The sequence below is a fragment of the Cannabis sativa genome, chromosome 4 (genome assembly GCF_029168945.1).
Source record: "Cannabis sativa cultivar Pink pepper isolate KNU-18-1 chromosome 4, ASM2916894v1, whole genome shotgun sequence".
Lineage (NCBI taxonomy): Eukaryota > Viridiplantae > Streptophyta > Magnoliopsida > Rosales > Cannabaceae > Cannabis > Cannabis sativa.
In genome coordinates, this window is record NC_083604.1 from 70,767,979 (window position 1) to 70,780,347 (window position 12,369).

General features: G+C 32.4%; 1 protein-coding gene across 4 annotated transcripts; it reads left to right on the forward strand.

Moving 5' to 3' along the window:
• Nucleotides 1–2,034: 2,034 nt before the first annotated feature.
• On the forward strand, nt 2,035–8,467 carry LOC115713575 (probable amino-acid acetyltransferase NAGS2, chloroplastic). Of its 4 annotated transcripts, none has more exons than XM_030642062.2 (10): nt 2,035–2,639; nt 4,219–4,306; nt 4,486–4,694; nt 4,896–5,047; nt 5,355–5,772; nt 6,647–6,744; nt 7,109–7,220; nt 7,319–7,478; nt 7,712–7,784; nt 8,034–8,467. In XM_030642062.2, exons 1-10 carry the CDS (start codon nt 2,217–2,219, stop codon nt 8,179–8,181), a joined length of 1,881 nt encoding a protein of 626 aa, XP_030497922.2. In that variant the 5' UTR covers nt 2,035–2,216; the 3' UTR covers nt 8,182–8,467. The 4 variants fall into 4 exon arrangements, 2 of the variants coding, with proteins under 2 accessions (XP_030497922.2, XP_030497923.2); XR_004010996.2 differs by having other exon boundaries at nt 2,123–2,639; nt 7,712–7,891; nt 8,034–8,173; XM_030642063.2 differs by lacking the exon at nt 2,035–2,639 and adding an exon at nt 3,361–4,053.
• The last annotated feature ends 3,902 nt before the right edge of the window (nt 8,468–12,369 follow it).

Below are 12,369 nucleotides of genomic sequence, written 5' to 3' on the forward strand. Positions count from 1 at the left end.
TAATTTTATTAGCAATGATCTTAGAAATGACCTTGTACATAACATTACAAAGAGAGATAGACCTGAACTGGTTGTTTCTTTTTAGAATTTGTGATTTTTGGGATAAGCACCAAATTAGTAGCATTAATACCCTTGTGCATAAAACCAGACCTGAAAAATCAAACACAACGTCACAAAAATCACCCCCACCGAATCCTAATATCGCTTGATTATTTAAAGTGTCAAAGGGTGAGATTATTAGATCATTTTTTTATATAATTTAGTTGTCAAAATATTATTTAATTTATTGTGAATTATATGTTGATTTTCTTGTGTTAATTTTGTGGCTTTGATTGCTCTTTTCTTTTAAGGAAAGTTTTTTTTACAGTTGATATCTTTTGTTTAGGAAACTTGTTTACAAGAGAATGAATTCTCTTTTATGGAAAGTTGCTTATTTTTGGAAAAATTAACTTTTTCTTTCTCTAAATGTTAATTTTGATTTTGTTATGTATATAACAAATAAAATAATATTTATTTGCAGGTATTGAAGACCAAATCATGATCTTGATCCTTTTTGAAAAGTTTCTCGATATGCACCAGTAGAATTTGAATCTAAACAAATTAGGAATTTTTTTAGGAAAGTCTTGTACAACTTTGTAAACGTATTTGTTTGTCTCTAGTGTTTCTATATTCTATAAATAAAACCTAGAGAGCAGGCAAACATTCTTCATCTCTTATAGTCTTATACTTTTACATCTATCTTTGTGAAAATAGTGTTTCATCTATAAAAAATTAGTGTTAAACTAGGTTTTAATTTTCTTGTTATGATCTCGTACTATTCATAAAATAGGTTGAAGAGAATTGCTTTGAACAAATGTGGATCTTCGGGAGAAGACTTTTCAAAGTCTCATTTTCGGGAGGAAGTGAGCATATATTACTTTGGAAGGAAAAAAGCATACATCAATAGCTGAAGGGAATTCACTACTTGGCGTGGTTTAGAGATTAAATTAATAAGGTAGATTACAAAGGGTTGCGATAAATCATTAGAGTGAGTCTAACTTTGTTTAAGTCATTCACTTCTGTAATCTTCGATACTTTACTAATTAATTTATTTTCTGGGCATGATCCTATTGACCAGTAGTATTAAAAGAATACTGATACCACGTACAATTCTCTTGTGTCTAATTTTAAATTTGGCACAATTTATTTTTATTGCTTTTATATTTCTACAAGTCATTATAATCACATTTTATTTACTATTTTTAAAAAAGTATATTAACATTTGCAAAAATTTGATTTTTCAAAAGTAAATACACAATTCATACATTGGAACTTCAAAAGAGAACCAACAATAAGAGAAGAGCAAGGAGCAGGCCACCTATTTCTTCTTCCATTGGCATTTACGACTTTGTCTTCGATTTTCTTTTTTTGTTCGGTGATAAAATTGATTCATATTCTAATTGAGTTTGAACTTTAGTATTTAATTTAACGTGAGAGTTAACTTCTTGTTAATTTTAACAAAAAATGAAAATCAAATTCTTAAACCAAAAATTATCATTAAATAATCACTTTTAGTTCCAACAACAATTTAATGATAAAACCTCTTACTTTTTTGTTTTTTCTTTTTAGTTTTTTTTTTTTGGCTAAAGGGGACCACATATTTTTTTGGTTCTCTCTCTTTTACCTATATTCTCCCTTCTTCATAATAAGCAATAGCATTACCAGACACCATTACATATACATACAAACCTAAACTACAGTTGAAAAACATGTGATGTGTCGAGGCCTAATTTGTCATATTTAATCCTCCTCTTCCTTATGCTGTAAATTGAAATATTGTGTTGAACTTTCCCTGAAACTTGACCATATCCAATATCCAATAACATCTACATATTATTAATTAAGTAAACTCAATTATGATGTACCTCAACACACGAGATTATTTTAGTACCATAAATCTCTTTCATTTATTAACACATCATATCTATCACCTCAGCTTTACTACCATTTGTCTCTACTTTTTCCCTTGAATAACAGGGCTATGCAAGTTGATTGAGAAATATTTAGTCACATTGACTTGGATTATTGACATGACCAATTATAATAATGAAATAATGTCCTTCTCCTTCTTCACAAGTATATGTTCATCTAGTACATGTTATTAATTAATTAAGTAATAAATACTCTCTCTCTCTCTCCCTCTCCCTCTCCCTCTCTCTCTCTTTTGTTATCTATATATGGCAAGTTTAAGATCAAAATTATTCAACATTTTCAACCAAAGTTACAGCTTCTTTAGTAAGCCCACAGTTGGCCATGTCAGCAGTTGGAGTTTGGAAGTGAAAAGGAATAATGATCAAAGATTCATGGTAATGATCAGTTTGGTGATTAATGAGCTGCAAAAGGGAAAGAAAAGAAAAGGGTCTCCGGTGATCGGAGGAGGGCGGCGGAGGTGGGTGGTGGTGGGATCTAGTAATAATAATAATAGTAATAATGGGTATGAGGTTGGTGATCATGAAGAAGGCAATGATAATAGTAATAAGAGGTTTGTGGAAGCTTTGCGTGAAGCTCAGCCGTACATATTTGCGCACATGGGTCGCACATTCGTCCTAGTCTTGTCTGCGGAGGTTGTGGCCTCTCCATGCTTGGATTCCATACTCAAGGTCATCCTTTCCTTTCCCAAATCTCATCCTTTACTCTCTTTTTATTTTGTTTTGTTTTGCTAATCACGTTTAGTTTTTTATTTATGTAATAATTAACTTATTATTTATTTATAGAAAAATTTAGGAAGACGAAAAAGAAAAGAAGAAAAAAGATCATTTATATCCTCACCATTTTCCCAGAAGAAATATACAGGTTTTTTGCTATGTTGGAACTTATTTATCATAAAAAAAATATTTTGGTATACTTTTGTATGTTTTTTTTAGTATAAATTATTAAATATTTTTTAATGCAATTTTTTTCGGGGCCACACCTTCATCAGTGAGTCCGTCACTGATCCAGTATATTTATTACCCTTTTTTTTTTTTCTTTTTACCTAAAGGCTAAAAGAATATGAAAAATGATAACCGAATTGAAATGCTCTTTTGGACTGACAGAGAAGATCCTATGAGGAAGCTCGCGTTAAGCTCTAATTAGCTCTGTTAATTAATCATAACTTAACATTTCAGTTTTATATTTGGGATGACAGTGAATTATTTAAGTGATAGAATTAATCGAAACATAGGCCCCTTAAACATCTTTGCTCTTAATTTTGGCTCAATGCATAAAAGTAGTAATCTTATAAGAAAGGTATCTTTTGTTTGTAATTTCACGTTTTTGTCTATAGCTTGTTCCACTGAGAAACTATTAAATTTACAGAGTTAAAGATAGACCATATAAATGCGGCGAAAATACAAAGTTTAATAAATAAATAAATAGAATAGAATAGACATGTGGACTAAAATAAATATCTGCTTACGTCAATATGAGTTGTTGAAGCATGAATTTTGCTTCAGTATGGGTCCCACCCACCGCAGCCATGGTGGAATCTCCCCAGTCCCCACCCTAATTTCGTCTCCTTCCTCCAAGCTTCTATTTTTTTCTTTTCCTGTAATGTAACTATAGTTACCTATCTGTGTAATTAGGTAAAGTTTGGGTTTAGGTTAGGCTTTTGCCATTTTTTTTTTGTTTCCATCCATGGCTTCTGCTACTGCTACCACCTCAATTTCAAGCTCTCACATTCCTATACGAACCCGCCGCCCATTACTTTTCTCCGTTCCGAACAATCTTCGCTTTAGCTGCCATTGTCTACCTAACCGAGCTCAGAAATTCTGCTTTCATTGTCCTGAATCGTTAACCCTAGGTATCGTGAATGGTGGACCTGGAACAAGGAGGGGAGTTTCGGCAAATTATACTATATTCAACGGTCAAGATGGCGCTGAAGTAGAGCAGAGCTATAATTCCTTCGAAGACGAGCAGTTCGTGAAGTGGTTTCGAGAGGCTTGGCCTTATCTTTGGGCTCATAGGGGAAGCACTTTTGTTGTGATTATTTCTGGAGAAATCGTGGCTAGCCCTCATTTGGATCCCATTCTTAAGGCACCCCTCATTCCCCCATTTTTCTTTGTGCTCTTCTTTTTCACTAATTTATTGTTGAGAAGATGAAAGGAAGTGACGAGTATAGCTCAAGAGTACATTATATTTTTGTAAAAATTCTTTCTTTTTGGTATGACTCATTTGAGTCTTAACTGGACTTGCATGCAGGATATTGCTTTTCTTCACCATCTGGGGATCAGATTTGTTCTTGTTCCGGGTACCCACGTGCAAATTGACAACCTTTTGGCTGAGAGAGGTATGGGAAATTGATTTGCCTTGTTCTCCTTCGTTTCCTTTTTTGCATATTCCCGATAAAGTTTGTGCGGAGTGCCATTAATGTGATGAATACGATGATTCTCTTTTCATCAACCGATAAAAGTAGTCCTTTTCAAGTGAATTGGCTAATTAAACTAACCCAATGTGTTCTTCTTTCAGGAAATGAACCCAAGTATGTTGGTCGGTATAGAATTACAGACCCCGAGTCTCTAGCAGCTGCAATGGAAGCAGCTGGCGGGATTCGTGTGATGTTAGAGGCTAAGCTTTCTCCAGGACCTTCCATATGCAATATTCGACGACATGGTGACAGTAGTCGTTTACATGACGTAGGTGTCAGTGTTGCCAGTGGCAACTTTCTCGCAGCTAAGGCAAGAAAATCTTTTATCTGGTTAAAGACTAATATTCACATTTCATTCCATTTCTAGACTATCACCTTCTGTCTCAATGATATCGGAAACGAATTTTGAAGTTCTGTTTTCATTGTTCCATTTTAGTTTGGTGATTTTACTTATAAGTTTTCTCATTAGACTGTTACTAAGTATTTTCTTTCTGGTTTCTTGTTTCTTTAGAAAAGAGGGGTTGTTGAAGGTGTTGATTATGGGGCAACTGGTGAAGTTAAAAAAGTAGACGTGGCGCGCATGCGCGAGAGACTGGATGGTGGTTGTATCGTTATATTGAACAACCTGGGTTATTCCAGCTCTGGAGAAGTTTTAAACTGCAAGTATGTTTGTCACTCTGAATTTATCTCTCGATCACCTATAATTTAGTTAAAATTAAGTATTTATTTAATGCAATACAATACTTCAATTTAAGTGATTTTAGCCTTTTGAACTTTAAAATTCGGTGGTTCTGTTTTAGCCTACCTGTATAGAGAATTTTGTCTCTGGACCTGGACTTAGGTGATAACAGTGCAAATGATAATTTTTTTTTATTTGCTTCTCATTTGCTACTACAAATTGCATCCCAATCCTTATGTTTGAAATGATGAATGTCTGGTCACTGATGTGATTCGCTTCTATTTATTGCAGTACGTATGAAGTTGCAACAGCTGCTTCGTTAGCTATTGAAGCAGACAAGCTTATTTGTATAATTGATGGCCCAATTTTGGATGAAAGTGGACGACTTTTTCGCTTCCTTACCCTTGAAGAAGCAGATAAGTTGATCCGTCAACGGGCTAAGCAGAGCGAAATTGCAGCTAGTTATGTGAAGGCTGTCGATGAAGAAGATATTTCTTGCATTGGACGTGATGAAGAAGATATTGCTTCTCCAACTAATGGGAATGCTCTTAGAGGAAGACATAGTGCAATGTTTCACAATGGTGTTGGTTTTGACAATGGAAATGGACTGTGGTCTGGTGAGCAGGGGTTTGCTATTGGAGGTCAGGAGCGGCTAAGTCGATTAAATGGTTACCTTTCTGAATTGGCTGCTGCAGCTTTTGTTTGTAGGGTGAGCCCTTACTCATTTAATATACTTCATCCAGGATATGAGTTTATCTCTAAAATTGACTTGACATTGTGCTTACCCCAACATTGCTTCTATTTTACTGCCGATTATTTTTAAATCTATTTCTCTTATTTTATTTAGGTTTGTCCAGTTTATAATTTTTTCAATTCTTATTTTATTTGTAAGAATTCTCCTTCAATTTATATTTGGGGTGGAGAGTTTCTTCTGCAGTTAGTGTTTAACACTCCAAGTCTAAGAAAAAGAAAAGGGGGACCAAATTCATGATTTCGTCCTAAAGTTGATAGCAGTGTGACAATGGCTGAGTTTCTGCCTGTATATACTCGTCTTGTCAATGAACGAAAGTCTCCTCAGAATAATATGCTACTACTTGGACGTGTTGATTTGGAATGATAGGATGGTTTTTTGCTAATATGTTATCTAAGAAAATGAAATTATCCAGGCTTCCATTCAGTATGCAAAGCTTCTGAATCATTTGATTAAATGTTTAAAAATATGATGGACATGAATAACTACTTTCTACATATTTGAAGTGTAATCCGTGGTAGAGTCTAAATGCCCAAGAAATTGCTAGGCATAGGCCTCGGCAGTTGGGACTTCGAGGAGATGGTGTTTTATCATACACTCAGTCATTTCTTTCTGTTGCAGCTAATGAAATTTTAGATGTTTTGTCTGTAACATTAGAAGGTACATGAATTCTGTGATAATATATTTGTGCCTTGGCATGGCATTCTCATTGAATTCTCAGGTCTGCGAAAATCACTACTCTTGATGTGTGTTCAGATACTTTCAAGTTTCAGCTGCTTTTTTTGTTCAGCGTCAAGCACCCTGCCAATGGTACTTTCTTTTTTATTGCCAGGGAGGTGTTCAAAGAGTTCATTTGTTAGATGGTACTAAAGGTGGAGTATTGTTGCTGGAATTATTCACAAGAGATGGAATGGGGACGATGGTTGCTAGGTATGTCTTTTGCTGTAAATGTTGTCTAAAACTTTTGTGGCCAAAAAAAACGACAGATCTTCTCTATATTTCTATTACTGTCCTTTGTGACTTAAGAGTATAAATTTTCAGCGAAGTAAAGCTCTTCTGCTGAAAATTTACAGGTTTAGGATGAATTTTATATCAGATTGAATTAACGAAATAATTATAGTAAGAACATAATTTGTGATGCAGTTGACTGCTAGGTTGTTTTAAAGCTTTCTCTAGTTAATCTGCTTGAACCTCTTCTTTGAGGTGGCTACAATAATGTAATACTAATGCTTATTCGGAAATTTTAAGGTGTTCATTAGAGGAATGACTATTGCATTATATTTTTCATTCTCAGTGACCTTTATGAAGGAACCCGGATGGCTAGGGTAACAGATCTCTCTGGAATCAGAGAAATCATAGAACCGTTAGAAGCATCCGGTACGCTGGTTCGCAGGACTGATGAAGAGGTTTATAATTCTACTTTCTTAACTAGTAATCTTTCGGTGAATTGGTTATTCAACTGGATTCAATATTTCTGCTGTCTTTTTGTTTTTGTCGGTAACAGCTTCTTGCGACATTGGATTCATTTGTTGTCGTGGAAAGAGAAGGCCAGATTATTGCTTGTGCTGCTCTTTTTCCTTTCATGGATGAGAAATGTGGAGAGGTTGCTTCTATTGCTGTTTCCTCTAAATGCCGTGGGGAAGGACAAGGAGATAAATTACTTGGTACAATAGATTTTCTTTTAAGTATTAAACTTCTAATATATCATTGGTTCTTATCCTTTATTCTCATCACTTATGTTTCAATTGTAATAAGAGAAAGGGGCCTCAAGAAAATTAATAACAGCTTCTTTCCGGCTTTCCTTATGTTACTGATCTTGCATGCCTACCAATTTTAGTGTTTTTTCAATGGTACTTTGCAATGAGTAATCTTTTGTGGAACTATCAATTGTGTGCAGATTACATTGAAAAGAAGGCATCTTCTCTCGGATTGGAGAATCTTTTCCTGCTTACTACCAGAACTGCAGATTGGTTTGTTTGTCAACTTCCACTACTTGAAATTTGTGTTCTTTCTGCATAATGATATTGTTGTCTTCACTGATATTCTCACACTCAGATTGAAGTAAAAGCTTGCTAAAGTAGGGTGCAAATACTGTTCTTCAATAGAGTCGTTTCATGGCATAATAGTTCTTTTGCCTTTTTTTTTTGTTCTTTCCATTCCTTTTCCATGTTAATTTTCGGTAAATAACAATTCAGGTCTGTTCTATGTGATGCTTGCAGGTTTGTTAGACGAGGGTTCTCGGAATGTTCGATTGAATCAATACCAGAGCAACGAAGGAAAAGGATCAATCTTTCCCGCAAGTCAAAGTATTACATGAAGAAGCTATTACCCGATACCAGTGGAATCACAATAAAAAGCATTCGTTAAGAGATAAACAGTATGAAAAGGTGTATGTAAGTCCCTTTGGTTTGGAGAAGAGGTGAATACATATGTGTAGAACTAGAAAATACAACTCTTTTGCAGTTGCAAGTTATGGAAAATCCATCTATTGCTTCTACTTAGGTTGCTCATCATTGTAGAGAGCATGTTTTTTCGTATCTTAGTTTGTGTTGTTGTAGGTACTTGACAGGTTGGGAATAATTAGAACATTAATTTGTGTTTCTTGTTGTAATATACTTTTTACACAATAAAATAGCTTATTTTGGCCAGAAAACTACACATAACTGTATTCTCGATCCTATGGGATGCCCTTTTCATTTTATTTTCCCAAAATGATGCAACTTAAACTTGTGTTTGTGTATTCAATAAGGTTTAATCAACTGAGCTGCAGAAACCCAAAAAAAAAAAAAAATTGTCTAATTTGAGTGTGTTTCAATCATTTTTGGTAGTTGTATATAATGAGCACATAGTGAGTTGCATCACGAGGACTGTGGAATGTTCTATTTTTATATATATATATACTAGTATCATGACACTTTTTTGTAGAAGTACATGACACTTCAGAGTAGATCAGAGCAAGTGAATGGAGCACAGGTTAATTTTATTTTTTTAGTGTAAAAAAATGATAACTTAGTGGGTCACGTGACTTGTTGTAAAATAAGCAGCTGTAAAATAAGTAGCTAAAAAAGATGACATTCAAAAATATATATATAGAGAGATATACACATATATAATGATGAATATTATAAGGTTAATTAGTAATTTTTCTCCCTGAACTTTGACATGTACTAAATCGTGCCCACTGAATTTTTTTGGCCGTTAAAAATTCCCCCCAAACTATTGAGATTGTTAAATTTAAGGACTTTTGTCTAATTTTAGTAAAAAATTCTAACATAGATGAAAATTCAAGAGACATGATTTAGTATATATCAAAGTTTGAGGGGCATGATTTGGTAGATATCAAAGTCTGGGGAGCATGGTTTAGTACATAAACAATCGCTGAAACAGTAAAATTGAATTAAATTAGATAAAAGTCCTTAAATTTAACAATCTCAATAGTTCGAGAGGAATTTTTAACGGCCAAACAAGTTCAGGGGCACGATTTAGTACATGTCAAAATTCAGGAAAAAAAATTACTAATTAGCCAAAAAAAAATACATGTTACAAAATTTTAAAAAATTTAAAATAATTTATAATATAGAAAATAGAATCTAATCAATCTAATTTATATGCTCATAAAATAAAATGAAAAATATGCATGCAAGGATCTGTTTGAATCTTGTTTTCAGCACATTAAATTATTCTAAATTTTTTAAAAATTTACAAAATATCTTAAATAATTACATTGTGCAATATTATATTAAAAAATTAACATTAAAACTACGTGAATATAAAACAATAGCTCATTGATACACTCAAGGGGATATACCGTAAAATTTCTAAGTAACATTAATTATGAATTTCATCAAAGTGTTATTACACTTAGACAATTTCATAGCATCTAGGTTTATGTAGAGAATTAATTTCTTGACACAACAATTTACTATTGGCATCGATGAATTATAAGATATGTAACAAATGTCACTAGTTAAAATCGCTTTAGGGTTTGGGCAAACTTTAAAATAAGTATTTTCTCAACCAAACTAACAAGTAATTATGTTCCAATAAAAAACAAAAAAAAAACTAACAAGTAATTAAATTTACGAGATATAAAATATATACACACATATGAAAGACTATTCAATGCTTACATTTTTATTGTAACAATCATGGTCACATTTTTTTTTTACTTATAATAGCAGGTTATCAATAGGTAAAACTTCCTTTTTTAGAATCAATTAATTATAATTAATTATTTTCTTAAAATAATTAATTGAATATTTAATAAGACTTCTTTTAGCAATTAATAATTATAAATAATTTTTTATTTAAATTCCTACTATAATTATTTTAACAGTTAAGTCATTTAATTATAATATTTACAATAAAAATTTATTTTTATTTTTACAAAAAATAGACTTCTTTTTACACAAATTATAATTCTCTTCTTGTATAATAAATTTTTAAATAATTAATTATTTTTAAATAATATTAAATTATTTTTTTATAAGTAGAAGAACTAAGTATGAGTTTTTCTATTCGAGTTTGAGGTTGCTTCATGTTTTTGGAGAGTTTGACTTTGTTTTTGGACTCTAGTTTAGTTTTTTGAGTAAATGACTCTTTATCAAAAAAAAAATATGGAGAAGTTTAGCCATTTTTTTTGAAAAACACATTCAACATATTTCACTTTTTACTTTTTAAATATTTAAATAAAAAATAAATAATTAAGTGTAATAATTATAAATTAAAGTTATAAGTATAATAAAATTTTAATTACGAAATTATATGTGTATAATTTTAAATTATAAATAATTTTGCTATAAAATTTTTAACAATTTAAGGGCAAAAAAATTGCTAAAAGATCCTTATTTAATAATAAATTATAAAAAATTAATTAATAATTATAATTAATTTAATTTTAAAATATAATTAATTTTCATTTAAATTTTATAAGGAAATAAATTATTATGTGACTATTAGGTTATAAATTAATTATTATTTATTTTTATTTAATTTCTAAATTAATCACAACCATTTAATGATAATCTAATGGCTAAAAAAATGTAACTATAATGGTTAAATATTTAATATAATCATTGAAAATTTGAAACCTCCTTCATGTATATATATATATAAATATATAATCATGATTATTTTAAAGATTGATTATGTTTCTTAAAATTTGAATTTAATAATAATAAAATAGTTATGACTCTTAGGTAGGCATGTCAAAAAGATCTACTTAGTTGGAGCGGGTTGGAGCTCCGACCCGACAGATCACCTCTAATTCGAAACATTCGGATACTTATTGGATATTGGATCAGATCTGCTCCGCCCCACCAAATTTTTTTTCTGGATCGGATCTAATCCGACCTGATTACAATTTATTTAAAAAAAACTTAATTCAAGACTCGGATCCCTTCGGACCTGGACTCGGAACCGGACCTAGATCCGGACCAGGACCCAGATCGGGACCCGGGACCCAGACCCGGACCCTAACCCTGACCATGACTCGGACCCGGACCCGGTCCCAGACTCGGACATGGACCTTGACGCGGGCCCGGACCCGGACCTGGACTCGGACTCGGACTCGGATCCTGACCCTGACGTGGGACCCGGTGTAAAGCCCGCTTAGTTAATTTGGAAATTAGCAGTTGTTTATGATTAATTATGAAATTATGTATAGCTATTTAAATAATTTATTATACTGTTATTTATGGAATTCAGAAATGCATGGTTATGTTATTCAGTAGTTTTCATATTTTGCATTTCCGGTGCCCGGTATTTTGGAACTCGGCGTTTGGCTCAGTAGAAATCACAACTTAGCATGTTATTAGTTTGGGACGGTTTATTAGACATTGGAAATGTCGGGAATGGCCGGGAATTTAGAATTTCCCAAAAATACCCATTTAGTATGATTTATGTGATTTTAGTGTGGAGGGGCAAAATGGTCTTTTTGCCCCAATGACTTTTGTCTTTTAGTGACTTGATTATTTGATTTAATTGTTTATGTTAGTTAATTATTGGCTGAAGTAAAAGGATATAAGTGGCTTTGTTTTAATTTCCTTCATTTTTACAAAAAAAAATACTAAGTAAAGAAAAAATTGGAAAAGCCTTCTCTCTCTTTTTCTCTCTATTTCGGCTGGGCATATGGGTGCTTGAAGCTGGACTTTTGCTTTGATTTTCAGCTAGTTTCAACATATATTCAAGTAATCCTTTGTTGTGGTAGGTCTCTCTAACTTTATTTCTTTGTTTCTTGGAAAAAAAAATGATGAGTATTGTTGATGCATGCTTAATTGTTAGTTGCTGTGGCTGCTGTAAGTTTGTCTTGATTTCTGTAGTTTAAAGCTTGTTAGATTAGGGTTATTTAAGTGGTTTTGAAAGCATGTTAGATAGGTTGTGCAAAGCTTTGAGTTTTCTATGTAAAATATGTGATTTTGAAGAAATGTTGTGTAATCTGTTACTGTGTTGTTGCTGTTGTTTTTGTTTGTTTTCAGAAGCTTAATCATGCATATTTAAGTAGAATTAACCAGGTTTGAATGCATGTTTGTGGGATTTGCTCAAGTTTGAGTTTAG

What these genes read in the sequence shown, in the direction of transcription:
- LOC115713575 (XM_030642062.2), top strand. Translation starts at nt 2,217, where the DNA reads ATGGCAAGTTTAAGATCAAAATTATTCAACATTTTCAACCAAAGTTAC. An exon ending in CTGCAGCTTTTGTTTGTAGG is followed by an intron (nt 5,773 to 6,646) that starts GTGAGCCCTTAC and finishes TTTTATTGCCAG; the next exon opens with GGAGGTGTTCAAAGAGTTCA. An exon ending in ACAAGGAGATAAATTACTTG is followed by an intron (nt 7,479 to 7,711) that starts GTACAATAGATT and finishes AATTGTGTGCAG; the next exon opens with ATTACATTGAAAAGAAGGCA.